This window comes from Phacochoerus africanus, chromosome 1 (genome assembly GCF_016906955.1).
Source record: "Phacochoerus africanus isolate WHEZ1 chromosome 1, ROS_Pafr_v1, whole genome shotgun sequence".
NCBI lineage: Eukaryota > Metazoa > Chordata > Mammalia > Artiodactyla > Suidae > Phacochoerus > Phacochoerus africanus.
In genome coordinates, this window is record NC_062544.1 from 60,129,078 (window position 1) to 60,156,693 (window position 27,616).

Here is a 27,616-nt window from a genome sequence, read left to right on the forward strand (position 1 = left end):
CAAGGAATTTTAGTTCCTTTGGCAAGGGGACTAATATAAACCATTTGAATTACTTATTAAATTGCAGTTTATTTAAGTGCCAGATCAACTGCTCTGGTGTAACATGTACACTTCTTAGGATGAACTCAAGAAATTTGAAATGTTCTCCTCACTGTCTGAGACGAAACTGTAACAAGAGTATCTTAAGCATATTTGTCCTCATTCCTGCAGAACTGGGAACTCTACTTACAGAGATAAAGAGATTGTGACTTTAAGGCATAAGAGAGAAAAAACCATAGTGAAAAAGAAACGTGGTACCAAAACATATGAAGGGAAATGGAAACAATCTTAATTCTTTTTTATGTGTTTATTTTTATTTTTTGTTTTGAATAATTTTTATAAAAATTTATTATAGTTGATTTACAATGTTCTGTCAATTTCTGCTATACAGAAAAGTGACCCAGTCACACACACATATATATATATATACATAGATGTATACACATTTTTTCTCATATTATCTTCTATCATGCTCATCACAAATGAACAATCTTAATTCTTAAATGAGACACAGTTCCAGAGAACACACTTCACTGTAGTCTCTGGACTGCTCTGCTTGCCCGCTGGAGGGCGCCAGGGCTTTAATAAAAACGAAAACCAAACCAAACCATGGCCCTCCAGCAGTTCTAATCTGGAGAAGCTCAGCCTTGCTCTGAACCAATACATAGGTTGATATTGTGAACCCCATTCCCATAGTAGCCTCATCTTCAAGCTCACTCCTCACTCCGGTTTTTGCTAGCTTTCTCCAACAATTTTTTTTTTAATCTCCTTTAGTTAAAAAAATTCAAGGTTTTTTCCTTGAAAAACAAGGAAGTCTAGGGCACACCTGGAAAGCCCTTTGCCTCAGTTTCTTTGTGCGTACATGGGAGGAATTGTGATTTTCAAATAGTCTGAGGATAGGTGCTGAGCAGGTGGGAGCTTGCTGAAATATAATTTGCAGCTCTATTTCCAGCCCCATGCAACTGCAGAGGTTCTGCTTCTCAGTGGAGTTGAAAGACCCAACAATCTACATTGTAGCAACCTCTTCCAGATGATACCAATTTTCTCCCAAGTTTGGGAATTTATGGGTTAACTTTTATTCCTTTCCTAACTCTCCACGTGAAATAACTTAAGTCCCAAAGAAGAATCAATGTCCCATGATGATCAATTACACAGTAAGATCGGAAGCAAGGAAGAGAAAGAGGTCTTGCTGAGTTTTTTTAAATCACATTTAGGCCTGACAGTGACATCTTCACTGTAGGATGGACTCCTACAATGTGCTCCTGAGATCTGCCAGGCCTTGAGTTCTTGGCCAGCAAGACTCACAGTGAGACCCCAGGAGAGGCTGTTCCCAAGTGTGACGCCCAGAGAACACTTTCGGAGTGCTTCCGAGCCTCGAATGCTCTTCATTTCCCAATCTGTTGTCTGAAAATCAACTACAGATCCTGTGCAGGAATGTATAGTATCGCTCAACTAAGCCTGTCTTATTGAAGCAAAAAATCCTTTTTCAAAAAATTCCTTTCCCACATGACCTAAAGATATTTTACTCGTTTACCTTAAAGCATGGACCGTGTTTTTCTAAAACAGCATCTAAAAGATTCAGAGGGAGAAGCATATTAGTCCCAGCCAAATTTCATTTAGGTCTACTGTTAAAACATTACTAAAATGTTACCATATAAATTCCTAATGGAAAATCTGGAAAATTGACAATGTTGTCCACTTATATGTGGATCCCTAAGGATCTACCTTATGGAAAAATTAAAAGAGGGGCTTTCTTAGTTGTCTGGTTTTAAACCAGCCCATACCCCTTCCCCCACCCCATTAATCTAAATGTTTGTCAAGTTTTATTGCTGTGGTTCCACACACGCCACTCTCTTTTCCCAAGTTACTGCCTTTGCTAAAGATATTCTTATGAAAGTTCTTCCTCTGTTCTCTTCTCTCACTTCTCCCAACTCAACATATTTCAATATTACTTGTACTGTTTAATATTACTGGCAAGAGTCTATTTTTTTTTTTGAAAGCTTGCTTCTTTCTTTCTTTTTCTTTCTTTTCTTCCTTCCTTCTTTCTTTCTTTCTTTCTTTCTTTCTTTCTTTCTTTTTTTCTTTCTTCCTTCTCTTCCTTCCTTCCTTCCTTCCTTCTTCCTTCCTTCCTTCCTCCTTCCTTCCTTCCTTCCTTCCTTTTTCTTTTGTCTTTTTGCCATTTCTTGGGCCACTTCCCCAGCATATGGAGGTTCCCAAGGCTAGGGGTCTAATCGGAGCTGTAGCCGCCGGCCTACGCCAGAGCCACAGCAACGCGGGATCCGAGCCACGTCTGCAACCTACACCACAGCTCACGGCAACGCCAGATCCTTAACCCACCGAGCAAGGCCAGGGATCGAACCCGCAACCTCATGGTTCCTAGTCGGATTTGTTAACCACTGCGCCACAATGGCAACTCCCTGGAAAGCTTTCTGAATGCTCTGAGAAATAGATACTATCTTTTCCCCTCTCAATTATCATAGAACCCTCTATTAGCACCTCTCTTAAGACATGCATCTTCATTAAGGAGTGCAGTGGCTGTTTCTCTGTATCTCTCACCCTGATTAAGAGTGTCACCCTGGGAGTTCCCTTCGTGGCGCAGTGGTTAACGAATCTGACTAGGAACCATGGGGTTGTGGGTTCGATCCCTGGCCTTGCTCGGTGGGTTAAGGATCTGGCGTTGCCGTGAGCTGTGGTGTGGGTGGCAGACTTGGCTCGGATCCCGCATTGCTGTGGCCCTGGTGTAGGCTGTTGGCTACAGCGCCAATTAGACCCCTACCGTGGGAACCTCCATATGCCGCAGGAGCGCCTCAAGAAAAGGCAAAAAAAAAAAAAAGCCTGTCAGCTTGGCAGGGTCTGTATCATCATCATTGTTGTTTGCTCTTAGTGCTGAACCCAAGCTTTTCACATGTATGAACGCAGGACCCACTTAATGACTGGGCTCTGCTTTCAGATGTAATCTTCCTGCTAGGGCAATTCCAAACAGGATGCAGACCTTAAAAGGTAACTTAATGGAGTTCCCGTCGTGGCTCAGCTGTAACGAACCTGACTAGTATCCGTGAGAATGCAGGTTCAAACCCTGGCTTCGCTCAGAGGCTTCAGGATCCAGCATTAACTGTAAGCTGTGGTGTAGGCCAGCAGCTGCGGCTCCATTTAGACTCCTAGCCTGGGAACTTCCATGTGCTGTGGGTGCAGCCCTAAAAAAAAAAAAAAAAAAAAGATAACTTAAAATTTCCCCTAACTATCCACTCCTATAGAATATCCAAGTCTAACTCCAGAGCAACTGATTTATTTTTTTAAAATATTTTATTTTTTCCTAAGCTATACCTCCATCTTAAAGCCACCTGCATGTTAAAACCACTTAAAAATATTGAGGCCCAGTGCTGACAGTACACCAATAAAATGAGAAACATTTGTTAAGACTAAAATATGTAGTTCTGTAGGGTTTATTATAAAAAATTTCAGCTCCCCGACAGCTGGACCCCCCATATTTCTTCTGCCCAGAGGCACATTCAAATCTTTTCACTGATTCTTATGTACTGCATAACTTTGGTTGATATGCTTACACTGCTACTTTATTTTTTCATTTTAGGCATGATTTTTTTTTTACTCCCCACTGCAGAAAGTGAGAGTTTAGCTTTTTCCTCACACATCCTCTCTGTACATTTCTGCCAGCATTCTGACTCCTCCTAATTTAGTTAAGTTGTACTTTTGAAAGCTCTGTCCCCAGTGTTTATCCTGTAATGACTATGTAAACATTAATGATTGAGCCATATAGCATACCATTGCTATCCTTTTCTTGCACAACCTTTTGTCTCCCTTGGAATATAATAATCTTTGTCTCTACGGTAGGAAAAACTAAGCATAAGCTACTAGTACTACTTCTACCTAGCAAAATAATAGACCAAAGCCATACCATCTACCTGAAGGAATCTTGTAGAAATTACTCTTATCATCAAGGATTTCAAAGATGCAGTGGTTGAAATGAAGCTGTGAGCATTTTTCTGCAGGACCATAGGTGCTGCGCTGTCTTGCCCACATTTTCACCTTGTTGGCATTGGGCTGGCTCATCTTGTTGGCACTGGGCAGCAGCTGGAGTCACAGCTCCTGCACTACCCACTAGATCTCTTCCTTTGGCTTTTATGCATCCCGGGCCAGCCACATTGCAGCTCCATGCCAAAAGGTATCTTCTTCTGCAGGTCATCTGTGTTGGCAACAACAGAGACAGTGAGAGATGGTTGTGAATTCAAGTTGGTCTTAACAGGTTCTAGCAGAAGAAATTTTTTTTTTTTTTTTTTAAGGAAGACAGCAGGGTAATATGTCTGGAAGCAGATGGAAGTTCTCTTACTCCAGATTCTAAGAACAATCGGTCAATGGATTTAGGCAGATCATTCTGGCAGGCAAAGAGCAAAGATGCAAAGGTGACCCTGAGTGGGAGACCATGCTGGGAGGAGGAACACATGAATGAGACCAGACTCCATAGAGCCTGGGAAGTCGTGATTGGGACTTTGGATTTCGTTCATACTCAAAGGGATGTTGTAACTTGGTCACCATGCTGTACAGTAGGAAAAAGAACTGTAATGGGGAAATAACTATTAAAAATAATTTTTTAAATAATAATAATTAAAAAAAACTCAACAGGAAGCCATTGGAGGAATCTAAGTAGAAGCAGATGCTGCTGGTGCCCCCACCCCACCCCCCAGCACATACCTTTTCCCTGCTTGTCATCTTGACCTTAAAGTACCAGTTCTCTGACTCTTCACCAGCAGCCTCTCTCTGAAGCTGTTTTGCTTGCTCGTGGGTCAGCCTGTAGGTGGTGGGGGACTTCATTTCCCACTGCTCACCTCTCAGAGCAGCCTACCACCAATGACTGATGGGAGCTGATGTATAAATACCTTTGCATCCTGTCACTTGGGCAGAATAATCTTGATCATGTGTTTTAATTTATTCCCCAGAGTTTAGAGATCAGCCTCCATCAGCAGAGTGATAACTTGTCTGACAATACACACTTACTGGATTTCTCCCCGTCTCTATCATACTTCCAGGATTTTCTGGGGGTCTCCTCCAAATAAACTACTTTTGCTAGAATCTTTGCTTCCAGATCTGATATGGGGAGAGACCAAATCTGGACAGCAGGGAAATTATGCAATCCAGTTCACACATTGTAAAGACCACACAAGACATGAAGAGTACAAACTGGGAGCCTGGAAAAAGATACTGAAACAGCCTAGGTGGGCGATGGTGGCTGCTTGGCTTAGTCTCTTCAGGTGGCTACACAAAAAACACCAGAGACCAGGCAGATTAAACAACAAACATTTTTTTTCCTGTGGTTTCAGATGCTGGGAATTTGAAAATTAAGCACTGGTAGGTTCAGGGTCTGGCAAAGCCCTGGTTCATAGAAGCCCATTTTCTCTGCTTCTATGCTACATCCTCACATAGTAGAAGAGACACGAGAGTTTTCTAGGGTTTTTAAAAATAATGTCACTAATCTAGGGTTTTTAAAAACAATGTCACTAATCGCATTCAGGAAGGCTCTACTCTCATGACCTCATCACTTCCCAAATGTCCCAGCACCTATTACCATGACATTGAGGGTTAAGATTTCAATCTACGGATTTTGGTGGGAAGCAAATATTCAGCCCATTCATTATACAGCTTAAAATTGGTGATTGTGGGGGTGGAGAGAAGTCCTGATTTGAAAGTTATCTGGAGAGTAAAATCACCAGGTTGTGGTAATGGGTATGGGTTGGATGGGGTTAGAGATGAAAAGAAGACTACTTCCCAATATGATCTCATCCTAGGTGGTTAACAGAAATTTACTGTGATTGAAAGACTGGAAAATGAAGGCTTTTGGTAGAAGTTCAAGAGATTTGTTGTGGACATGTTGCCTTTTTGACATATAGTTGGAGAGGTCAAACAGGCAGCTGGAAACATGGATGTGCGGAGCTTGCAAGTGAAGACTGGACTAGTCCTTAAAGTTAATCTGTTCTGGAGTTCCCGTCTTGGCTCAGTGGTTAACGAATCCGACTAAGAACCATGAGGTTGCGGGTTCGATCCCTGGCCTTGCTCAGTGGGTTAAGGATCCGAGTTGCCGTGAGCTATGGTGTAGGTTGCAGACGCGGCTTGGATCCGGCGTTGCTGTGGCTCTGGCATAGGCCGGCGGCTACAGCTCCGATTAGACCCCTAGCCTGGGAACCTCCATATGCTGTGGGAGCAGCCCAAGAAATGGCAAAAAAGACAAAAAAAAAAAAAAGAGTTAATCTGTTCTTATAGATGAAATCCCTCAAGGAGAGAGAGCATAGAAATAATGGCCTGAGTCATCATGGGTAGTGCAGGAAAAATTAGTTTCTGAAGATGAGGTTTCTATGACTCTTTTTGGAGGAAATCATCAAAATGAGCATGTTCATTTCATTTTCTATTCTAAAAACAAGTTCTCTTGGAGAAAATTAGAACTCTTCCACCAAACCAAATGCAGATAATAGAGACAAATAGAAAATGTTCAGGAGGTGAGCATATGTTTACCAGGACTAAGACCTTGAAAAATGTGATAAATATTTACACGAAATACTGTCACCTGGGGCCCTTCCCAAGAGAAGCCTAGGACTCCCCCAGTATTTTCCTAAGGCTCCTGATGTAAATACAGATATATAGACTATATAATGATGGGTGCTATAAGTATACCAAAATCGAATTATAAAACAATATTGTTATAATTTGCATGTTTACTGCCTAACAGTAAACATGCAAATTATAGAAAGAAAAATAGCCTGGAAAATAGTTCTAAGACTGTGCACTGTGACTTGAGTCAGTTGCCAAGGTTACAGGTGATTCATCTGAGTTCACATTGCTGGCGCAAAACGGGCCAAACAACCACACACACAGATTCGTGGAATATTCAGATATTCTTCCTGGGTTCTTGAAGCTTCTTTGCAAGTAATAGACAAGGTAGGGATGGATTTTTCACAGTCCTTGGGATGAGGCTTAGAATATGAGCACTGGAGATAGGAAAGTATATGACCTCATTTTTTGTTTTCAAGATGTACTGATAAGGAACTCTCTCTGATAAAAATGTAGGAACATCCGTTATGTTTAAGAAAGGCACTCGGCTGTGTTTTAAAACAATATAAAGACTGTTTGGATGTTTATGTACTTATAAACAGAGAGATAATGTAGTGATATGAGAAGCTGAGTAAATATACCAAGTTATAATCTGAATAATGGAACCTATACTTAACAGGTAAGTAAAGGTTAGGATGTAAGTTTGGGGGAGCCTGTTGTCATGTGGATGGTTTGTTCTGGGAAGATTGCTGTTGGGCAGAACTCGAGCTGGATCTGAATAAGAGGACAGGAAACTACTCCCGGAGTCAAGTTAGAGAGGAGGTGTATAATCAGAATGTCTAGATTCTGGGAGTCTGCAAAGCGACTTGTGTTTTCAGAGAAGAGAGAGAATGAAAAGGATCCATTCTCTCAAGATCCCTTTGGAGTACGTGCAGGTACTGCTCACTCTGCGTTACTTCTTCTTAACTGCAGCTATCAAAGATCTTTCATTCTGCTGTAATTACGACCCGAGTTCTTACTATATGCAAAGCAACATGTTAGGTGTTTGGAAAATTAACAACAAAAATGACAATGACACGATGTGCGTAATAATAGAAGCAGTGATAATCATTCACTGTTCACATTTATTTGGATGCTACATTATTTTCCTAGGGTTGCTGTAACAAAATACCTCAAACTAGGCAGCGTAAAACAAACAGAACTTTATTTGCTCACAGTTCTGGAGTCTAGAAGTCAGGCATCAAGGTGTTAGAAGAGTTGGTTCCTTCTGGAGACTCTGAGGAGGAGGCCATCCCACAATGCTGTCCTAGTTTCTGATGGGTTGAAGAGAATTTCATGGCTTGTAGCTGCATCACTCTCATCTCTGCCTATCCTCAGATGGCATCCTCCTCTCTGTGTCTTTCTTTGTGTCTCCACTGTCTCTCTCTTAAGGACACAAGTCATTGAATTAGGGTCCAATATGACCTCATCCTAGTTACTTATATCTGCAAAGACCCCATGTCCAAACAAGGTCACATTCACAGGAATCAGGAGCTAGGACATAAACATATCTTTTTAGGGGACACAATTCTGCGGCATGACAGATAACAACTGCATGCATCGTGCCAGGGGTTCTATCTGCATTAGCTCACCTAATGCTCACAACTGGTGAGGTTGATACTATTATTAAGTCAAACTCGATGCCCAGACTTTTATCCCCAGAACTCCAGAGTTGTATATCCACCTGCTACTTGGCATTTGTACATGGTTTCTGATTTGCTTCAAAAAACTTTTTTTTTTTTTATAATGTTATGGCTACACCCACAGCATATGAAAGTTCCCAGGCTAGGGATTGAATCTAAGCCACTGCTGCGACAACACTGGGTCCTTTAACACACTGTGCTGGGCCAGGGATCAAACCTACATTGCAGCCCCTGAGCAACTACAATTTGTTTTTTCCTTTTTAAGGCCACATCCTTGGCATATGAAAGTTCCCAGGCTAGGGGTTGAATTGGAGCCTCAGCCGCAGCAACATGGGATCCAAGCCACATCTGTGACCCACACCACAGCTGATGGCAACACCATATCCTTAACCTACTGAGTGAGGCCGGGGATCGAATTCTCATGGATACTAATTGGGTTCATTTCTGCTGTGCCCCAGTGGGAACTCTGTGGTCAGATTCTTAACACACTGTGCCACGGTGGGAACTCCATATTTCTTTCAGATTCCTTAATCTTAGTAAATGGCTTTACTATTCACTTAAGCGTTCAAGCTTAAAACCCAAGAGTAATTCTTTATTTCTCATTTTCCCTTATACCCTAACCCAGTCTAGTAGGTCCTGTTAGCCTGATTTCAAGAACAGAAACAAACCCCACAAAGACCAAAAAATTCTTGAATTGTCCTACTTCTTCCCATTTCTCCATTTCTCTCTGTATTAGTTATCTCTTTCTGAATAACTATTTATGCTGAAACTTTATGCCTTAAAACAATAAACATCATCCCATAGTTTGTGTAGGTCAGGAATCCAAGTGCTGCAGAGTGTCGTTGACTCAAAGGTCTGTCATAAGGTCACAGTCAAACTAGCAGGTGGGGCTGTGGTTTTGTCCGAAGACGTGAGTGGTGGGAAGGGGAGGGATCTGCCTGTAACCTCACTTTGATCTTTCACCATATGGGATTCTCCCCAGGGCTGCTTCCCATTACTGCAGTTGGTTTCCACCAGGGTGAATGATGAGAGAGGAGAGAGGGAGAGGGGAGAGAACCCAGCGTGAAAGCTGTAGTCTTTTTTATAACCCAACTTCAGAAGTGACACTCCCACCACTTCTGCCATATTCTGTTCTTTAGAGGCAAGTCAGTAAGCCAAGCTCACACCCAAGGAAAGGGGAATTAGATAAGAGCATAATTACCAGGAAGCAGGGATCAATGGGACCATATTAAAGGCTGAGCATCACAGCAGAGCAGGTGGTCACGATATCCAGCAGAAAAGAGGAGTTGAAGGCAACTCAGCTGAGCAGATACTTCAACAGCAACACTGTGCTCAGGCAACAGAGATTGATGTTCAGGTAAGTGGAAGGGAATAGGTAAATAGCCCAGGCTTTCAGTCAAAACCCCAGAAGAGACACATCCTAACTGTAAGTTCCACACTCTATTCTCACCAACTAGAAAGTACACACTTTCTTCAAGTAGGTGTAGACCATTCACCAAAATAGGCCATGTGCTGGACTAAAATCAAGTTTCAACAAATTTTGAATGATTAAAATGATGCCAAACCTGGGATTTTGAGCTCAATGGACTCAGGCTAGAAATCAGTGAAAGAATGCTAACTAGAAGTCCTCAAATGTTTCCAAAATTAAGCAGCACTTTGAACAACCCATGATGAAAGAACAAGCATTATAAAGTTATAAAATAAATGATAAAATTGCAAACTATTTGAAGTAAATCATAATAAAACAAGGTTTTGTGGGATGCAATTAAAGCGGTGCTTAAAGGGAAATTTATAGCTCTTAAGTGCACGTTTTTAAAAATCAGAAAGGTTAAACATCAGTGATCTAAACTTCTAACTCAAGATACTAGAGGTAGAAAAATTAGTTTCAAAGAAAGAAGTATGGAAATATTAGAGAAAAGCAGAGATATGTGCAGAGCCCTGCTAATGAGGGAATTAACCTTCTAGTTGCTGGATCTTACAGAGATAGGTGGAGGGGTCTCAAGAGAGGACCAGAGCAGCTTCAGGTGGGATTACTCAGAGACCTGGAACAGAGGTTAACCAGTAGGTATGGAAGTATATAAACGTTTTTAAAAACCATTACTGTTATACTTGCACACACCTGAAACTGAATATAGGGTCTTTGCAAAGTGGCCCCACCTACCGTTTTACCACTCTTGTCGGCTTCTCCCCACAAGCTCCAACCTCCCTACCAGTTGCTGAGTTGCACTGACTTAGCACACAAGTCACTCCCCATATTTTTGCTTGTTTGTTTGTTTTTTGTTCTTTTTGTGTTTTTTCTAGGGCCACACCCATGGCATAGGGAGGTTCCCAGGCTAGGGGTCTAACAGGAGCTGTAGCTGCCAGCCTATGCCAGAACCACAGCAACACGGGATCTGAGCTGTGTCTTCGACCTATACCACAGCTCACAGCAATGCCGGATCCTTAACCCACTGAGAGAGGCCAGGGATCGAACCCGAAACCTCATGGTTCCTAGTTGGATTCGTTAACCACTGAGCCAACGATGGGAACTCCTCTCCCCATATCCTGATAAGCAATCTCCCTCTCCATTTCTTTGCCCACCAAGCCCTCTTTGCCTCAATGGGCACCACTCTCTTACCCCTGTTGTCTGACTGGTGACCTACTAATGGTTCGTTAAGGTTCAAGTCACACATTCTTCCCCTTTGAAGGATTTTGTTACTCCCAGTATTTCCTAGAGAGAATTAGTCACTCTTCCTGTGCTCTCATAGGACTGTATAAACATTGATTACAATGCTTACTACTGTCTCAGACACAAAATAAACCATCTTTCCTCTAAGCTGAAAACCCCTTGAGAACTATAGCCTGTGTCTAATCCATCTTTGTAGCATAGTGCCTGGAAAAATATATGGGGCTCGAACCCATGAATGAGTCATTCATTCCATTTCTTTACAGACCACTAGTATTCATGCAACAATAAGATAACAAATCCCAGTTGGAGTACCCGGTAGTAATATGTCAACTCTGTTTCAAATACTTCTCTAGTCTTCCTCTGCACGTTCCACACACTCACAACTTGGCAATTGCCATTCTCAATGCACCGAAAACAATACTCCCCCTGAGGTTTGCCCTCGGGGGGGGCCTCTCAAGTCAAGGAAACAATATGATTCTCAGTCAAATGGTTACTGGGGATTTGTTTCATCAGAAGATATTAAAACAAGTCTCACAAGTTTCACAGCCTTCCAAGGGCAAAAAATGTCACTTCTGGTTATTTTTCCTAAACCTGGCTTAAAGCTCCTGTAAATTGGAAGGAAATCAAGATGGGTCAACTTTGGTGACTTCCTGCCCTTTGCTGGGGTTATTCTGCAGGCCTCAAGCAGTCTGGTGAACAAAGCAGATGTTCCTCATGCTCTGTGGACATTGCTGCTGTGGTGTCCTCTCTGGATCTGGGGGGCTAACATTTGGGGGCACCTCCACTGGCTGTTTTCATGCTGGGCTCCATCCTCTGTTGAGGGTCTCAGCAATGTGGTGCTAAAGCCAGGAGCATCCACATAGTCACATTTGTCCTGAGATGCTGCATTGAGGCAGGCTCTGAACCCCTTCTGAAATCTCAACCTTCCTCCTATCCCAGTTCCTACGGGTCACCATCTTTGGGGTTGAGCTCATCCTTCCTTAGTCATTGAAACACCATTTCCTTTACTGCTGGAAAAAAACTCAACCTGATCACCCCATGCCTTCTAAAATAGTGGTTCTCAAAACGAGATGCCAGCCAATAGCATCAACATTACCTGAGAACTTAGACATAGAAATTCTCAGGCCCCACCTGATACCTGCTGAACCAGAAATGGTGGGGATGAGGCCAAGCCGTCTAGGGGTCAAAAAGCCCTCCAGGTGATTTTGATGCACTCAGATTTGAGAACCACTGTCCTAAAATAAAGAAATAGCTCTCCCATCTCCTACTCTGAAGCATGTTTTAAAAAAGCTGTTAGCCACTCTTTCCCCTAAAGAGAGCGTAGATAACAAGACAACAAGGATGTGACAGGAGGGGAAGAGGGATGGTATGGGAACTGACTGTTTTTCCCTTCTACGGTAATGAATGTCTGTCAGAGAGAGAGAGAGAGAAAAAAAAAAGGAACAGTAAATTTCCGTGGCAGAATGACCTATTGATGCTGTCATAGAATCTCTTGAGGAGCTTAAAACTTTCCAATCCCTGGGTTCCTCCCACTAGGAATTCTGATTAAATAGGTCTGGAGTGAGATCCAGATGTTATTTTTGCAAAGTTTCCCAGGTTATTCTCATGTGCAGTCAAGGCTGAAAATCATTGCCCCGGATGCCCTAATGTTTTTTTTGAGGATGACCTAGGTTATTTTAACAATCTGTTGTCTTCCAGGCTTGCTAGTAACTCAGTCTGGAATGGAATGGGAACAACCAATCCTAGGTTCTCCCAGTTGAGAATGGACATTTCTGTTCTTTTCTTTGCTTTTACCATCACTTAGAGGTCTAACAATTACAGAGTCATTGAGGAATGCTTTTGAATATCACCCCCTATGCTCTCCTCACTCCTATCACTGCAAACTAACTTGGGCTGACTTTTCCTATATAGATTTTAGGGTTTTTTTTGCTAAAATCAGTAGTCACCCCATCACCTATTTGCCAGGTTTCAAAGAAGCACATTCTATTTCACATTTTGCCATAGGCGTTTACTTGTAAAAAAACCAAAAGACTCATACTATCCATTCTGTAGGCTCAATGAATCCAGCCAGCATCTAGCATAAAGTGCTCCCCCAAGGAAGGTGCAATAATGTTCTATCAGCTGGATACAGCGAATGAGTAGTGAAGTCAAACCATAAGAATCATCAGAGACTAGACCTAAGTATGTTCATCAGTCCTGCCAGTGATGTCATTTATAAAGAGTGACTACTAACTAGATTCCAAAACGTGTAAAATTGTGATATAATTGACATAAAATTAGTTGCACATACTTAAAATATAAAATTTGAGTCCATCATGCCCAAGTTTCCTTTCACTATAGTGATTTGCTTTTCTTTTTTTTTTATTTATTTTTGTCTTTTTTGCTATTTCTTGGGCCACTCCCACGGCATATGGAGGTTCCCAGGCTAGGGGTTGAATCAGAGCTGTAGCCGCTGGCCTACGCCAGAGCCACAGCAACACAGGATCCGAGCCGTGTCTGCAACCTACACCACAGCTCACGGCAACGCCGGATCGTTAACCCACTGAGCAAGAGCAGGGACCGAACCCGCAACCTCATGGTTCCTAGTCGGATTCGTTAACCACTGAGCCACGACGGGAACTCCGTGATGATTGCTTTTCTTTCATATTTACTCATTCTGATTTGCTTTCTATTACAATATATGAGTTTGCCTTTCCTAGAATTTTATATCAATCATACACTATGTTTTTATATTGATTTGGTCTGATTTTCTTTCATTCAGCACAATTATTTTTTTTTTTTCTTTTTTGTCTTTTTAGGGCTGCACCTGCGGCATTAGAAGTTCCCAGGCTAGGGGTTAAATTAGAGCTACAGCTGCCAGCCTATGCCACAGCCACAGCAATGCCAGATCGGAGCCGTGTCCACCTACACCACAGCTCATGGCAACACCAGATCCTTAACCCACTGAGCAAGGCCAGGGATGAAGCCTGCCTCCTCATGGATACTAGTTGGGGTCATTATCCCTGAGTCATGGTGGAAACTCCCAGTACAATTATTTTGAAGTTTATCCATGTTGCTAAGTGGAATTTGCTCCTTTTTTATTACTGAGTATTATTCTGCAACACAGATCTACTACAATTTTTAAATCCATTCAGATGTAGATAGATATGGATTGTTGCCAGTTTTCAGTAATTACAAGTGAAACTGCTATAAACATTCATGTAATATATTTGTGCAGACATATGCTTTCATTTCCCTTGGTAAATACCAAAGTAGAATGTCTGGATCATGTGCTAAGTGTATACGTAACTTTTTAAGAAACTAGCAAGCTGTTTTCCAGAGTAGTTATACAATTTTACATTCCCACCATCAGTGTGTGAGAGTTTCAGTACTTCTATACGAATATGCCAGCATTAGTATGGTTAGTCTTCTAAATTTCAATCATTCTACTGTATCCTGCAGTTTTAACTTGCATTTCCCTAATGACAAATGATGTTAATAATCTTTTCATGTGTTTATTAGCTATCTTTGTCTTTTTTTGGTCTTTTTAGGACTGCACCTGCAGCATATGGAGGTTCCCAGGCTAGGGATCTAATAGGAGCTGTAGCTGTCAGCACACTCCACAGCCACAGCAACACCAGATCCAAACCGCATCTGTGACCTACACCACAGCTCACTGCAATGCCAGATCCTTGACCTGCTGAGGAATGCCAGGGATCGAACCCGAGACCTCATGGTTCCTAGTCAGATTCGTCAACCACTGCACCACGACGGGAACTCCAGCTATCTTTTTTTGTGAGGTGTCCATTCAAATATTTTTCCTATTTTTATTTGTTGTTTTGTATTTTTCTTACTGAGTTGTAAGAGATCTTTATATACTCAAGAGACATGCCCTTTTTCAGATATATGTTTTGCTAATATTTTCTTCTTGTCCATGACTTACCTTTTTATCTTCATCACAGTGTCTTTTGGAAATTAGAAGTTTTTAATTTTGATGAAAGCCAACTTCCTTCCTTCTTTCTTGCTTCCTTTCTTCTTTCTTTCTTTCTCTTCATTCCTTCCTTCCTTCCTTCCTTTCTTCCTTTCTTTCTCTTTTTCTTCCTGTCTTTCTTGTGTTTTGGAGTTGTATTTAAGAGATCTTTGCCAAACCCAAGTTCACTGAGAATTTCTCCCAAGTTTTCTTCTAAAATTCTGTATACTTAGCTCTTAAATTTGGCTTGAAAGAGAAATATGATCTCTTTTAAGTTAATTTTTGTTTATGGTGTGAGTTCAGAGTCAAGATTAATTTTTTTCATGCAGTTATCCAGTTGTTCTAGCACCGTTTACTGAAATGAGTATTTCCCCACTAAATTGACTTGGCAGTATTTCTAAATATCAATTAATAATTTATATGTGGCTATATTTCTGTTTGAATTTTGTGTCTGAAAAAGAGGCTTCATTTCACCTTTTTGGGGAAAGATTTTGCTGGTTATAGATTACTAGATTGATTTTTTTCCTTTCAGTACTTCAAAGATTTTGCTTGTCTTCTAGGTATTTTTTTTTGTTTTTTCAGTGCAAATTTGCTTCAGTCTATTTTCTTCATGTAATATATATTTTTTTAAACCACTATTAAGGTTGTCTATTTATCTCTGGTTTTGGGTAATGGGATTAAGCTGTGTTCTTGGAGCAGTTTTCTGTTTTTCTTTGTTTTGGTTTTTTTGTGCTTGGGATTTACTGAACTTCTTGGGTATATGAGTTTATGGTCTTCATGAAATTTGGTAAATTTTTAGCCATTATTTCTTCAAGCACTTTTTTTGTCCTTTCAAACATTTTGTGAACTTCAGTTACATGTATATTAGGCTAAAGTTGTTTCACAGCTCCCCGATGCATGCTCTTATTTTGTCTATTTTCCAGTCTTCTTATTTTCATCTCAGACATTTTTTTAAATTTTACCTCCCCAAGAAGTTTGATTTGGGTCTTTAAAAAATATCTCCTCAGGAGTTCCCGTCGTGGCGCAGTGGTTAACGAATCCAACTAGGAACCATGAGGTTGCGGGTTCCATCCCTGCCCTTGCTCAGTGGGTTAACGATCCGGCATTGCCGTGAGCTGTGGTGTAGGTTGCAGACGCGGCTCGGATCCCGAGTTGCTGTGGCTCTGGCGTAGGCTGGTGGCTACAGCTCTGATCAGACCCCTAGCCTGGGAACCTCCATATGCCGCGGGAGCGGCCCAAGAAATGGCAAAAAGACCAAAAAAAAAAAAAAAATCTCCTCAATATGCTCATGCTCTCTTCTACCTTCTTAACCTACAATATGTAATTATTATTATTACTTTAAAAATATCCCCATCTACTATTTCTCTCATCACTTCTGGGTGGGCTTCATTTGATTGACTTTTCTCTTCATTTTGAACTTTGTTTTCCCGCTTTTTTGTAAGCCTGGTCATTTTTTTTTTTTTAAGTTGGATGACACATATCCAACAAGGTTAATTTTACCTTATAAAGTGTTTGATATTTTTTGTATTCTTTAAATAGTCTTGCATTTGGTTTGGGATATATTTAAGTTATTTGAGCAGTTTGGCATGCTTTTTAAACATTTTTTATTTTATTTTATTTTTTTTACCTTTGGGTCTTATTTGAGCTTTTTTATTAAAAATTTTTTTTAATTGATGTGTAGTTGATTTACAATGTTGTGTTAGTTTAAGGTGTATAGCAAAGTGATTCAGTTACATACATCCTTTTTCAGATTCTTTTCCCTTATAGGTTATTTCAAAATATTAAGTGGAGTTTCCTGTGCTATAAAGTAGGCCCTTGTTGGTTCCCTATTCTATATATAGTAATGTGTATATGTTAAATCTAGAAGGCCAGCCTTTAAGTTTTGTTAAGTGAGACCAGGACAACATATATTCCAGGTCTAATTTTGCCCTACAATGGAGGCCACATCCTCCTGAAGTCCTGTGTACTATAAGGTTTTTTCTAATTTGCCTGGTGGGAAAGCAAACTCTTCCTGGCCCTATGTAATCATTGGAGTCATTCCATCTGAACCTTTCCAGGGTTTTCTTTTTAAAATTTTTTCTCCTTTGTTCAGATCATTTATTCCCCTGCAAGGGCTGAGCAGTGCTCTTTAAAACTTGCAATCCTTTGGAATCCTCTACAAAGTTCTGAAACTCTCTCTCTCTCTCTTTTTTTTTTTTTTGGTCTTTTTAGGGCCGCACCTGTGGCATATGGAGGTTCCCAGGCTAGGGGTCTAATCAGAGCTGCAGCTGCTGGTCTATGCCATGACACAGCAATGTCAAATCCGAGCTGCATCTGTGACTACACCACAACTCAAAGCAATGCTGGATCAGATCCTTAACCCACTGAGCATGGCCAGGGATTGAACCTGAATCCTCATGGATACTAGTTAGGTTCTTAACATGCTGAATCATGACAGGAACTTCTCTGAACCTCTCTCTACGCAGCTCTCTCTCTCTGTGTAGGTCTCTTCTCTTCCACAGTCTGCCTGCAAACTTTTAGCTACTGTGGCTTCCTCAAATTCCTTTGTCGTTTTTTTCTTTGTGGCAAGTGCTTTTAAAAGAAAAAAAAGTATAGTTGATTTACATTGTTGTGCCTATTTCTGCTGGACATCAAAGTGACTTGGTCAAACTCTTAACTGTGTCCTCAAATCATAGAGACCATTAAGCTGTTTGGGGTCCCCCTCCCTGCGCTGCAGCCTAGAAACCCTGTCGAGGCAGTAATCTGGGTAATTACAGGGCTCTCACAGCACTTGTTTGCCTCTTAGTGATTGTTTTCCTATGCTGTTGCAGTGTCTGAACCCATTGCTTCACATAGTTGGCCCCCTATAGTTTTAGTTGTTTACATTGAGAGGGGAAAATGCATTTTTGTTACTCCAGTAAGGTTGAAACTGGAAATCCCTCTTGCTAGATTACATTCTGTTTGTATAAAGTTGGAAGTATCACTACAATATCTTTCAAGCTACATATCTTTAGTGTTCTACTCAAAAAAAAATCTGGCATTTATGAGAGATAAAGATAGCTAAAGTAGTTTTTTAATTTTTAAAAATTTTATTGAAGTATAGTTGATTTACAATGTTGTGATAATTTCTGCCATATGATAAAGTGATTCAGTTTTATATATATATATATATATATATATATAAATATATATATATTCACATCCATTCTTTTGCAGATTCTTTCCCCATGTAAGTTATCATAGAACATCTGGTAGAGTTCCCTGTGCTGACTTGTATTGTGAATTTGGGATTAAATTACCTAACCCTTCTCAAAGTTCATATCATTTTTCTAAGTTAAAAGTAACACATAGCAATATTATTGATAAAAATATTTTGAAGTAAATTACATTGTATCCCCTTCTCTCCAGAAGAAATGCCTGTGGACCTGGGATTTTGGTTTCACTTTCCAAATCCTCATCAGTGGAGTGCCAGCCATGGGTTCTTCTTTTCTGCCTATGTGCCAAGATCAGATGCTGGAGCCAGGACCCCGTGCAGGAATGACAGAGAGGAGAGGATGCCCAGGCTCTGCCACTGTCCCCTGAGAGGTAGCCAATACCCCACCTTCTGCTGATGTACACATAGTGTTTTTGTGGTAACAAGTGTCAGCCTTAACTAACTTCCCCTTGCTGCAGTGACCGGCAAGTTCAATGGTTACTTTTGCTTTTAGCAATATGCAAAGGAGAGTATTTCTTCCTGAGGGCAAAGAGAGGAGAAGATGGTCTAATACTGATACCAGAATCTATTTCCCGAGGTCTGGTGGGATTTTGGAGAGGAAGCCAACTCTTTAATAGAGGGGTGTTTCTGTGGACCTCAAGGCAAGTCACTTCTCAGAATCTTCCCTAGTAAGTCACCCACCTACACATCCATCCTCTGATCAAATATTCATTTACCATTTTTATTTTTGAGGGAAATTAATAAAACATCGTCCCTGTACCAAATGGAAAAATCCATCATAACAAATCCTAAGATTCATTACCTTGAATCTCACTGCATGAACGGCAGCTGGCTTGCCACTTTCTCATTCGTTGCGTGACAGCACCGTCTCTTTCTCCAAGTCTTTCAGAGGCTTCTGTCTGCCTTACATACCAATCCATGTAGTCAATGAAATAGCCTGTGTACCGAATTTTCTCACATTGGATTTCAAAGTCTCCATCCATCTCTCCATAGCGCCTCTCTGCCCTTCAAAAGATGAATCACAGCACCTTATCTGATCTCAGCTGCCTCCGCTTTACTGCGGGGAAGCAGCGACGGAATCAATACCACCCTTGGCTCTTGGGGCCCTCTCAGGAGACTTGGTGCAGATTTAGCAAGACAGCAAAACAGGTCACGAGTAGAGTCAGTCAGCAACCATCAGAGAAGCTATGAAGCAACAAAGGAGGTCTTCTCATTGCCAAGGGGGCGATCCTGGCAGCACCATTTGGAGAGCACGGCCAAGGCAGATAAAGGTGTTAGCAGAGCATCTGGTCCTGGGCTAGCTGTGTCCCAGGTCTCACAAGAGCACAGACCTGCTTCCTGAGCTCTGGGGCATCTCAGTGCTGCCAAGATTCATCTCGTGGCTGTGGAGATAGTCTCCCCTGGGTCTGGCAGTGTGGGCGAGCTATGTCAAAACCCTTCATGACACCATCAAGAGATCTCTTATCTTAATCTAGGATCAACTTCAAAGTTGATGTTTCGTTATTTGGATGTGTGTCACTGTATCCTGAGGAGAGACATAAACCATCCTTGGAAATGAAAGGGTTAGAGCCTTGAGAGGCCCTCCTTTCATATTAAAGAAAGATCTTTAATATGAGCTAGTGGTAGGCATGAATCTGCTTGATTTTAGGCTTAGGTGTCTGTGACCAAGCTTTCTCTCCATCATTTTTCCATTGGTTAGCAGATAAATTAATAACAAGGTGGAAGACTAGACCAGTTGTTGTGGGTCCATAGCATGGAATACTATGCAGAAATAACACCTGCATGGTACTGGCACAGAAAGCATACAAATAAGTATGTGGAGTGCGTGAATACAGGTAAAAGGGAGCACATACTCTGTGATTCCGTTTATGTCAAATTTTAGAAAATGCTAAGTAATCTCCAGTGATGGAAAGCAGGACAGTGGCTGCCTGTGGTTGGGGGTGATGCAAATAGGGACAGAAGGAAGGGATTACAAAGGAGCAAGAGAACACTTCTGGTTTGACACACACACACGTGCAGGTACACATATATGTACTGCAAAGTGTATCGTGATGGCTTCACAAGTATGTATGCAAACATGTAAATTGTACTATTTATTTATTTATTATTTATGTCTTTTCTTTTTAGGGCCACACCCTTGGCACATGGAAGTTCCCAGACTAGTGGTCAAATCGGAAGCTGCAGCTGCGGGCCTACACCACAGCCACAGCACTGCGAGAGCCAAGCTGTGTCTGCCACTTACGCCACAGCAGGGGGCAATGCGAGATCCTTAACCCACTGAGCGAGGCCATGGATCGAATCTGCATCCTCATGAATACTAGTCAGGTTTTTTATCCCACCGAGTCACAACAGGAACTCCAAAAACTGCACAATTTAAACACGTTCAGTTTATTGTACATCAAGTATATCTCTACAAAGGAAGAAAAAAAAAGAGTGGGTAACATTATGGTATATCCTTATTGTTACCTGAACTAATCTCATTTATTATTGGTTTTGGGGGGACGAAGCTGATGTTCTGCTCTCAGCGATCCCAGGAGGCTATCAAAGAACAGAGATCAGTATCACAGTGATCAATATCAGGGGAGTGACCCTCTGGGACCAGGGTAGGACTCCTGACACTCAGCAGCTCTCCTCTGAGGGGCAAGACCCCAGCCCAGGCTACTCACAGGCTCTGGTTGAGCTCAGCAGCAGAGCAAGAGATATAAAGAGGGGGGTAAACCAGGGTTGTGGACATTCCTTAGTATGTCCATTCCTTCCTGATCCCATTTTCCATGACAGAATTTCTAATTTGATTTCAAGAACATTGATTGACCTGCATTTATTAGTGGGTGGAGTTATTCTTTCTTAACCGAACAAACTCAATCTTTGATCTCTCTCTTCCATTTTTTCCTTCCGCGTAGGTGAGTGTGTAAATCCAGGACTCCTCTCCCATCCTCACCTCCAGTTGGAGCTAGTGAATCACTGCGGTATCTTGATTTCCAAGATTCTACCCTCTCTTGATTCCCTCCTTATCTTGTTGGCACCTCTAATCTGAACCTCCCTCTGAACTCCTGACTTGTATATCCAATGGCCTTCTTGGCATTTTCTTCAAATATCTGTAAGAAACACCCTAACATGTTTCCAACTGAACTTCTGGCTTCGCCATCACTACTCAATCTATTCTAATGTCCATCTTCCTCATCTCAATTATCGGTCGTTCTAAACCTGTAATCATCCCTGAGTTCTTTTTCGCTTTACCTTACATCCAATTCGTTAGAAACTGTTGTTGGTGCTACCTTCAAAATACACCCAGAATCTGAGCAGTCCTCACCATGTTTTTGCTACCAGCTGATGTGATCCACTCTTACCTCTTATCAGAATTAATTCAGTGACCTCCTAACTTTCCCTCTTTCCAGCTGTTCTCAACCCAGCAACCAAAGAGAGCCCTATAAATCCTAAGGTACCCCTCTATTCAAAACCCTCCAGTGGCTTCTTTATTTGCTCAGGGTGAAAATTCAAAGTCCCCATTAGGGACCTTCATGCCTTTCCCTCTTCTCCTTCACCACCACACCGCCCTTGCTTACACACTCCAGCCACTCCACACGCCTTCATTTTCCATGTTCTCCAAGCATATTTCTTCCCAGTTGAGGATCTTTGCTGTTGCTATTTCCTTGGCTGGATAATTCTTCTCCCAAATATCTCTCTGTCTCAGATTCTTATTTTTTTCAGGTTTCTGCTAAGGTCCTCTTAGCAGAGAGACTGCTAATGGCATCTTAGTAGAGAGGCGCCTTTATATAAACCAGGAACCTACTTCTCTCAGTCACTCCCTTAGCCTGCCTGTGGTTCTCTACTGCTCTGACAGCTGTCTTACATAGCATATTTACTTGTTGATTTCCTTTTTCCCTGCACCCCATACCCCCAAACTAGGACTTATGCAAGCATGAGGAAAGAGTCTCTGACTATTTTATTCAATGCTATTTCTCAATGCCTAGACATAGTAGACAATCAATAAATATTTGTTGAGTGATTAAATGCAATATCCTTTTTTTGTTTAGGTAGTCGCACTCAAAAGTTTCCTAACATATGCCATCCTGAATGTCTTCCTCTCCTTGGGAATAATAAGCCACTCTTCCTTAATTCAGACTTAATCTTTAAGGCAGAATGACAGAAGGAACTGGTGCCCATGTGGTTCAGGATCAATGTAGGACCAGTCTGATAATGGGAACATTCATGGTTGTCAGCCTGGGTGCTCAGAAAACCACCATACATGGGCATTTATCTGGATACTAACTTCTCCTTATTAGGCGTCTCTAATTTCCAATTCTACAGCATATCTACCAAAGGGTAAATAATTTTCAAGACTGAGAACAGACCATTACATTTGATATTTTTAATTTAGCAACAATCTCAAAATTACAGAGAAGTTGGAAGTGATGTTTTAAAAAGAGAATGCTTTGTGTTATAAATTGTCTAAGGGTAAGTTGCCAACTAGGGGGCCCCATCACCTTCAAGTACTTTATGTATTTATTTATTTTGTCTTTTCTAGGGCTGCACTCACGGCATATGGAGGTTCCCAGGTAGGGGTTGAACTGGAGCTGTAGCCACCGGCCTACACCACAGCCACAGCAACGCTGGATCCTTAACCCACTGAGCAAGGCCAGGGATTGAACTTACAACCTCATGGTTCTTAGTTGGATTCGTTAACCACTGTGCCACGACGGGAACTCCAACCTTCAAGTGCTTTAAAGGGTACCTCTAACAAACAAGGATGTTCTACAAAACCACCATGATCACAATCAGAAAGTTAAGGGAAACAATACTACCACCCAAGCCCCTGTCCCCTTTCAAGTTTCACTAATTGTTCTAACAATGTCTTTTGTAACAAAAGGATCCTATTCAGAATCATGTGTTGCATTTAGGTGTCATATCTCTTTGGTCTCCTTCAATCTAGAATAGTGTTTCAGTTTTCCTTTGATGTTCATGGCCTTTCCAAGATAAAAAGTCAGCTATTTTGTAGAATGTCCCTCAGGTTCAGTTTGTCTGTTAGGTTCAGGCGATGTATCTTTCCAGAGATTTCACTGAAGCGATGATGTTCCTCTCACTGAAGCCTATCAGGTTGTGCACAGTTTTGTTTTTGTTTCTGGTATTTTTTTTTTTTTGTCTTTCTGCCATTTCTTGGGCTGCTCCCACAGCATATGGAAGTTCCCAGGCTAGGGGTTGAATCAGAGCCGTAGCCGCTGGCCTACGCCAAATCCACAGCAATGCAGGATCCGAGCCGCATCTGTGACCTACACCACAGCTCACAGCAGCACCAGATCCTTAACCCACTGAGCAAGACCAGGGATCGAACCCGCAACCTCATGGTTCCTAGTTGGATTTGTGAACCACTGCGCCACGACAGGAACTCCATGGTAGTGCACAGTTTTGATTTTCCACATTATTGATTCTGTGTACTTTGTTAAGTTGATTAAGATGATAGCTGCTAGGCTTCTGCACTCTAAAATACTCTTTTGAGGACTTTATAATTAATAAATATTTGGGAGGTGGCACTTTAAAATTATATAAAGTTCTCATTCCTCCCCAACTTTACTATTAATTTATCTCTTTGTATCAGTATGGGATTCATGGTTCTTATTTTATTATATGCCTAATAATGTGTTACTGTCATGTATTTGTGCTTAAACTTTCCTAGATTTGGCTACTGGGAGCTCTTCCTACCAGCTCCTCTCTCCTTTTGACATGTTCTCATCTTTCTTTGAGGCTTTCCTTGTTGTTGTTGGTTTTTTGGTTTTTGTTTGTCTGTTTTTTGAGCAATAAGAGGTTTCAGGCTCATCTTCTATTTTCTCTAAGCCCTAGTTCCAGAATTAGTCATTTCTTTAAGGAGTCCTAGTTTGTTTTAGAGGAGAGTGGTATTTAGAATCCAAGATCTGGGTGCAGAGGTGTTCATTGCTTTTGAGGTGTTGTTCTAGCAACCTCAAAAGGACAAGTCTAGGGATATATATGTGTGTATACTTATGCACATTTATACCTTTATTTCTATATGCATCTCTATATACATCAACAGTGTAGGTTCTCACCAATACCTTCAGTAACAATGCAACATCACACGGGTCATGCTACTTTTCCCTTTTTTCTTTTAATTTTTTTATTTATTTCATTTTGTTTTATTTATTTTATTTTTTTAAATTACTCACATGAATTTATCACATCTGTAGTTGTATAATGATCATAACAATCTGATTTCACAGGATTTCCATTCCACAGCCCAAGCACATCCCCCTGCCCCTCTCCCTTTTATCTTAGTGGTACCTCACTGGCAGTGACAAACTTGATTCCTACTATCCTTGCTGTGTTAACTCATTTGATCAATCCCCCCTCTATGTAACCAATCTCTAATCACTGCTCAGTTGTCACCATTATCCCAGCTCTCCTTACCCTGTCAGTATTTCAACACCCTGCTGGGACATCCTCTCTTAGGTGGATGCCCTTCTCACTCTGCTCTGGCTCTGACACCACACGCTGAGCGGTTGTTTTACGCAGATGCCCTTTATACATTGCTGAGGCTCTGACACCCTCCAGCAGGTACTCCCTGTCCCCCCGTCACACTCCCACCCTGGCTCTCTCTGGAAGACCACCCTTATGACTTTCCTTCTGTCAACCCTGGTAAACCCATGTAACATACCATTTTGACTGGGCTTAAGAGGATTACAAACTGGTGTTGGTTTCAATTTTTGCAACATTTTGATCCAAATGCTACATGTTTCCTGAGATGTGCTTTGTTTTTTTTGCAGTCAATAGTATATTTCATAAATCAGGGATCCATAACCTTCTCAGGCATGCCTTTCAAAAGGGCATTGACATGACATTGTTTCTTTCATCAAATTTATTAATTGCGATGTCAGAAGAATGGACCAACATAGTACCACCTTAATACAAAGCCAGGTAGCTTTACAAAATCTGAGATGAATAGATTCCAAGATCTTTAAACTGAGCCAAGAAGGCAGACTCTCTGGATGCTGGGGATGTAGAGTGGGCAGTGCTGATTAACGGTCCAACTGTACAATGAATACAATTGGATGGAAGAATAAAAGTGAGCTGATACTCCCGAGGGTTATATATACCACCCCTATCTTCTTTCAAGGACTGCAGAGAGGTTTAAAAGAAAATAGTACATGTAACAACGATACTAAAATGTATGACTTTTAAAGACCATACTTTTTGACTTCCAAGCAGAGTTAAGGTGGAACTACACTTGAAAACCTTGGAGGAAGACTTTTCTCTCTTCCATCCTTTGACCTGAAATAACCTTGTAAACTATGAAATATGATACCATGATTTTCATTTTAAGGTGGCGGTTGTGGTATTAAGGTACGGATTAATAGATGGCAAGCCTCTTCAGCATATTCACTGTGATTCTTGGGATCAAGTCAGGGTTGGGTTTTTTGGCCAATGTCAGTTTCGGTTGTTTTTCCAGTTTAATGACAGCTCTGAAAAATGCTTTGAACTAATTTTCCTTGAACTTCAGCCATCCCTTGGGCTTCTATGGATTTGTTAGGAAAGTATGAACTTTCGTATGCCTTATTTGCTTATGATACAGAAGGAGCTCTTTGGGAGGCATTTTAGATCTTTTGCCTCAATTTGAATTTTCACATGGCAAATACTTTGCCATATGAACTATACCACTACCTGAGACATGATGACGATGTCTGTTTGTGAGTCTGTCCCCTCTGAAGACATTACAATGGGTCTTAAGTAAGACAGATATATATTTGACCCTACTTAGTGATGTGGTTAAGTCTTGGCATTTCTCTGACCTTCACTGTTTTATCCTGGTTTTCCACTTCATAGCGATGTGATCCTTGGCAAGTTATGTAAACTTTCAGTGTCTCTTTTCTCATCTACAAGCCAAGGATAATAATAGTACCTATCTAATAAGTTTTTGTAATTAAAGCAATAACTACAGTGTTGGCACAAAGTCTAGTAAATAGTCAGTGTGTGATAAATGTTTGCTGTCCCTACCTATTGTTCAACGCTTGGATTTCACATGTGTTTGTAGTCTCACTTCAATGGGAGCGTAGCTGCATTAGCCAGGAGATATTCTGGAGACTGTGCAGTGCTTCATAGCTCTGCTTTCCACAATGGACACATCAGGAAAGGTATTTTTGTGACTTTGTTGTTGCTTTTTTGTTGTTGCAACCGACCTTGGTCACCAAGAGGATTTGTTTCATTTTCCCATTGAGCAGAGGACCGGTGAGGAGGATTAACTTTTTCCTTTACCATGAAGTAGAGGCTCAGGCTTTGGAGAAATTTTGTGAATTCTGTAAAGAGTATGAGAAACTCAGTCTTGGCATAGAGCGGGATGTATATTTGTGTTAAATCATGTTGAAAACTTGCTGAGATTGGAGACATGAATTAGTAGTTGCTCAGTAGGTGCAACTATGTGAGTCTCTTCAATAGCATTTGGGAAAAAAAGCAGAGAAAGTCAGGAGTTGGGGTATAACAAGGTTAGAGTTTGATGAGGAAAGTGAGAGGTTGAAGACACTGGTCAGAGACAATTTAAAGAGATAGATCGGAGTTCCCGTCGTGGCGCAGTGGTTAACGAATCCGACTAGGAACCATGAGGTTGCGGGTTCAATCCCTGGCCTTGCTCAGTGGGTTAAGGATCTGGCATTGCCGTGAGCTGTGGTGTAGGTTGCAGGTGCGGCTTGGATCCAGCATTGCTGTGGCTCTGGCGTAGGCTGGTGGCTACAGCTCCGATTCGACTCCTAGCCTGGGAGCCTCCATATGCCACGGGAGTGGCCCAAGAAATGCCAAAAAGACAAAAAATAAATAAATAAAGAGATAGATCATAGGGATATGATTGGGCAGAAAGGGAGGTAAAGCCAAAGAGGTGCTTATAGATTACGGGACAATGAAGGATGAAGAGATCAAAAGATGGGGAGTCCTTAGTAGGCTGATAAGGTAGGCGGAACACGAAGTTTTGGGGAGATTTTATAATTTTAATATTTCAGTCTTAGGTGCCTTTTGCATGACAGACATTCCTGGTTGTGGTCCTGAGAGTAGGTGGAAGAGTGAGGGTAAGGGGAATGCCCATTTATTGAAGAGAATGAGAAGCCGTGAGGCCAGAGAATTCTGTGGATCCCCCTGATATTGTTGGGACTCGGTAGTTCCCAGAGTTCTTTTGGTTCCTGCCTGAGAGACATAGCTTTTCTCCAGGGACTGGAAGCCAGATGTAATCTCACTCTTCAGGTGAAACCCTGCTTGCTGTTAAAAGAAGAAGAAGCAGAAAGAGGAAGAAGAGAAGAGGAGAAGGACAAACAGGAGAGGAAGGGGAAGATGAACAAAGGGAAAGAGACACAGTTAGCTCAAAGTGGGTTTTTTTTTTTTTGCCTTTTGTCTTTTTGGGCCACACCTGAGGCATGTGGAGGTTCCCAGACTAGGGGTCGGATCAGAGCCACAGCCGCCATCCTACACCATAGCTCACAGCAATGCCTGATCCTTTACGCTCTGATCAAGGCCATGGATTCCACCTGCAAACCTCATGGTTCCTA

At 41.5% G+C, this 27,616-nt stretch overlaps 1 protein-coding gene across 1 annotated transcript in view; it reads right to left on the reverse strand.

Moving 5' to 3' along the window:
• LOC125138173 (relaxin-3 receptor 1-like) overlaps window positions 1-27,616 on the reverse strand; it is a 31,428-nt gene that overhangs the window by 3,274 nt on the left and 538 nt on the right. The window contains 3 exon segments of the mRNA XM_047799455.1: window positions 1,345-1,463; window positions 18,889-19,086; window positions 26,267-26,383. Coding sequence (XP_047655411.1) covers window positions 1,345-1,463; window positions 18,889-19,086; window positions 26,267-26,383 — 434 coding nt within the window.